The 3,995-nt window shown below is 35.9% G+C and overlaps 1 protein-coding gene across 1 annotated transcript; it reads left to right on the forward strand.

The window, feature by feature from the left end:
- On the forward strand, positions 1–948 carry LOC111875862 (protein GID8 homolog). The gene is made up of 2 exons (XM_023872388.3): positions 1–442; positions 603–948. The coding sequence occupies exons 1-2, from the start codon at positions 403–405 to the stop codon at positions 818–820; spliced, it is 258 nt and encodes an 85-aa protein (XP_023728156.1). The 5' UTR covers positions 1–402; the 3' UTR covers positions 821–948.
- Positions 949–3,995: the final 3,047 nt, after the last annotated feature.

The raw sequence follows: 3,995 nt of genomic DNA on the forward strand, positions 1-3,995 counted from the left end.
CAATCATCAAGTCTGCTGATCTCCCCTTAAAAGCACCATCGTCTCCACCACATTGATCTTAGTTTTGTTCGTACAGAAAATCGTAACCCTAAAATCATCATGTTACATGATCCACCGTGAATGAAATCAAGAAGGTAGTAAAGGTGTCTTTCCATATCCAAATTGAATCAACAAAATGTGTGTTGTGCATCTTCGAGCTAGGCATCCGCATATTACTGAAACAAAATGTTTCATGTGCATCTCTGAACTAACCACCATTAAGAATCCATGGTCCCCTCCGACAATCATTACCCCATCAGTTGATCACCTTCCTCATTGCCTATGTTCCGTCTCCATCGATAGACCTTTTTATGGATCAGATCTGTAAGAGGATATTAACAAAACAAACTCTAGTGGCTGACAATGGAATTCGTTCCAAAGTACCGATATTCGCACAACACAGGTTCTGAGTTTTCATTTTATTTTGTAATTGATCTCTATCGAAGCATATTCCCGTTTAAACTTTCAACATAAAATATGTCATATAATTAGATTTGTTTGATTAGTAAATATGTTTTGAATCCAGAGGATATATTTCAATTGGTTTTTCTTCGACAATACAGAAGCAACAGAAGAAAAACAAGTATCTGCTGAAGAATGGTACAACATGTTTAGCACAGGATTCTTCAAGAAAGAAGTTATGGACCTGATGGTAATGGATTACTTTGTAACCCACATGTATGTCAATGTTGCGGAATCTTTTGAGGTGGAATCCGGGTGCAAAGTGGGCGTTAATCTTAAACTGCTAGCTTACCAGAAAAGAGTTACTGATCACATTTAAAATCATCAAATCACAGAAGCCATAGATCTAATCAAGACGACATTCGCCCATGTATTATTTCATCATTCCCTTTTTCCTTATATTATAATAAACACAATGAAATAGAAAAAGGTCTTTATTTTACATAATTTGTTAAATATCAAAGTGAATTTGTTGCCTTTAGCATATGCTCACACAAAAATGTTGTTATTGCAAAGTTTCTTGGATAGTAGGCCATGGATTCATTTTTGTTTAGAGCAACAACAGTTAATTGAGCAGTTAATAGCCTCTTCGGGAAAATTTAGATATCGCACTAAAATATATTATTATTATTATGCCTTGCTTGGCTTCTTTCTTTATGTTTATTTTATCAGGGCCTAATGATATATGGTATGAATTATGGGACTATTTAATTTATTTTTTATTTATTATAAAATTGTTTATGGTTATTTATTTTTGTATACATGTATTGTTTATTTGCCATCTTAATATGTCATATAATTAGATTCTGTATTTATGTATTATTATTATTTTTTAGAAGCTTGGGTGGCCTAGAAGACCACTTTCAAAGTTAGTTGTTGCACAAAGAAACATCTACAAGATAGCAATTTTGCATTCCATAAAAAAAATCAGCAGGTGCAAAAATAATATATATTTATCTTGAGATATGAATATGTTTTTGGATTGTTGTTGTTTTAGTCATGCTTTTGTGGTCAAAACTATAATCATTACTTTGACTTTTATTAGTCGGGGGAGCTTTTAAAGGAAGCAACTATAAGTATGTAGTGATTAACATATAAATAAAAAATGAATCACATATGAATTACGTGTGATTCACATGTAAATCACATGTAATTCACATATGAATCACATGTAATTCACATGTAAATCAGAAGTAAATCACATATGAATTGCATGTGATTAACATGTAAATCACAAGTGAATCAAATATGAATTACATGTGATTCATATTTAATTCACATATGAATCACATGTAATTCACATGTAAATCACATATGAATTACATGTGATTCATATGCAAATCATATGTAATTCACATATGAAATACATGTGATTCACATCTAAATCACATGTAATTATGAATCAGATGTAATTCATATGTGATTTACATGTGAATTAGGGTTTTTCACATAAAATGACGATTAGGGTTAAGTGTTCCTACTTAACCCATTAAGTACTTAATCCGTTAAGGACTTAATCCATTAAGTGCATCACTCCATTAGTCCAAACATACAATATGGTCGAGATTAATTCATATATCCAATCCAATGGTCCAAACGTGCGGGTCCCGACAATTTTAAATTAACATATCCAAAAATTAGGGTTTTCTAAACCCTAATTAGGGTTTCCAACCCAATCGCGATCGAATTAGTCCATTTGTTAAGCTTTTAGGTTAATTACTTGCTAACTAGGTTGGGCACCACCCACTACCACCTCGGGTGGTGGTGGTCAATGGTGGCTCACTGTGGCGGCCACCACCTCGTGGTGGTGGTTATGATTTTAGGCTAAAAATGTGCAAGCATCCCAAAATAACAATCACACACACAAGCACATAGCCACCCAAGGTGGCGGGTAGTGGCGGCAGAATGGCGGCGTGAGGTGGCAGCCACCACCTCATGACAGTTGCAGGGGGTTTTCTTCGGAGTTTTCCGCTACAAATACATTTTTTACAACATCACACTACTAATCACACGCAATAACATCTTAAAACACACACACAACCACCACCACACGACAGCTGGTGGTGGCAGAACAGAAATAGTGGTGGCAGCCATGGTGGTTTTCTCAGGGTTTTCTGGCCAAATGAGCATCCACAATCGTATGACAACCAAAACACGCACACACGCACGAGCATAACACACATCGAGCTGCTACATTTGATCCATGGAGGTGGGCAACGGTGGAGTGACGACGAATAGTGGGCACTAGCATGACTAACGACGACAGATGGAGTTGGGACATAGTAACATGAGAGACGGGGGAAGGGAACAAGCAGAACCATAATGAACACATCAACACCCACGAACCATGAAGCTACGGTCACCTCGACTGACCCACATCGGGATTGCGACTCATCTTCTTCTTCGGTAGAAGAATGGAGACAATGACACTCACTTGGTGGTTTTACGACGGCGAAAAGGAGTACTCGACTCGGTGGTTTTCCGGCTTCAACAGCGGTGGCGGCGGCTGAAAGTGGAGGAAGGAGGTTGGCGGCTGGAAGAGTTCATTAGGGTTAGGGTTTCTTGAGGCGCATCCATCCAACAAGTAGGGTGACTATTCGGTCTAAATTTCATCTTCATGCAAACTTATGCACGCTTTACACATTTGGTCCCTCCTCATGAGATCTTTTTCAAATTAAGGCTATAATTTAAAAAGCATCCACCAACATCAAAGATTCATAACAATTCAAGACCTAGAAGTTACCATTTAACCCTCAACATTACAAAATCCTTTCAATCTAAGTCCAATAATTACCAAACACCCACTGACTTCTGAAAATATTTACAAAATAAATCACGGAAATACACTTTAACCCTCAAAAATCCAAATTATAACATTTGGCTCCCCGAAACCGACACTCCACTAAATATTATTGATTTGGCTATAAATAATAATAAAATTACATCTCGGGGCTTTAGAGTTTATTATTTATTTAATTAATTTAAAACGGAATGTTATATGATTATATGTATTTAATCACATATGATTTTTGTAGAAAGTTTTTGTTTTCGCGTTCTTGATTCAATAATGTTTCTCGTGTATATAATTACATGTGATTATATGTATCTAATAACATAGAACTTAAATGGACAAGATTCGTTTTTTGCATTTTCGATTCAATAACTTTTCTAATGTACTTAATGACATTTGATTATTTGTATTTAATCACATATAATTAATATGGACAAAGACAACTATTGAATTGAGAACGCGAAAACAATTTTTTTTCACATTAATCATATGTGATTAAATACGTATAATCACATATGCTTAAATAAATGAGACCAACTATTAAATCGAACAAACATAAATTATATGGGTTGTAGTAGTGGTTATGAGTGGTAGGTGGTGGTGGTGATGGGTGGTAGGTTGTGGTGATGGTGATGGTGGGTTGTGGGTGGTGTTGGTAGGCTGTAGGTGATGGTGGTGGATGTTGATAGGAGGTAGCTCTTGG

This window comes from Lactuca sativa, chromosome 5, assembly GCF_002870075.4.
Source record: "Lactuca sativa cultivar Salinas chromosome 5, Lsat_Salinas_v11, whole genome shotgun sequence".
In the NCBI taxonomy this organism is placed as follows: domain Eukaryota; kingdom Viridiplantae; phylum Streptophyta; class Magnoliopsida; order Asterales; family Asteraceae; genus Lactuca; species Lactuca sativa.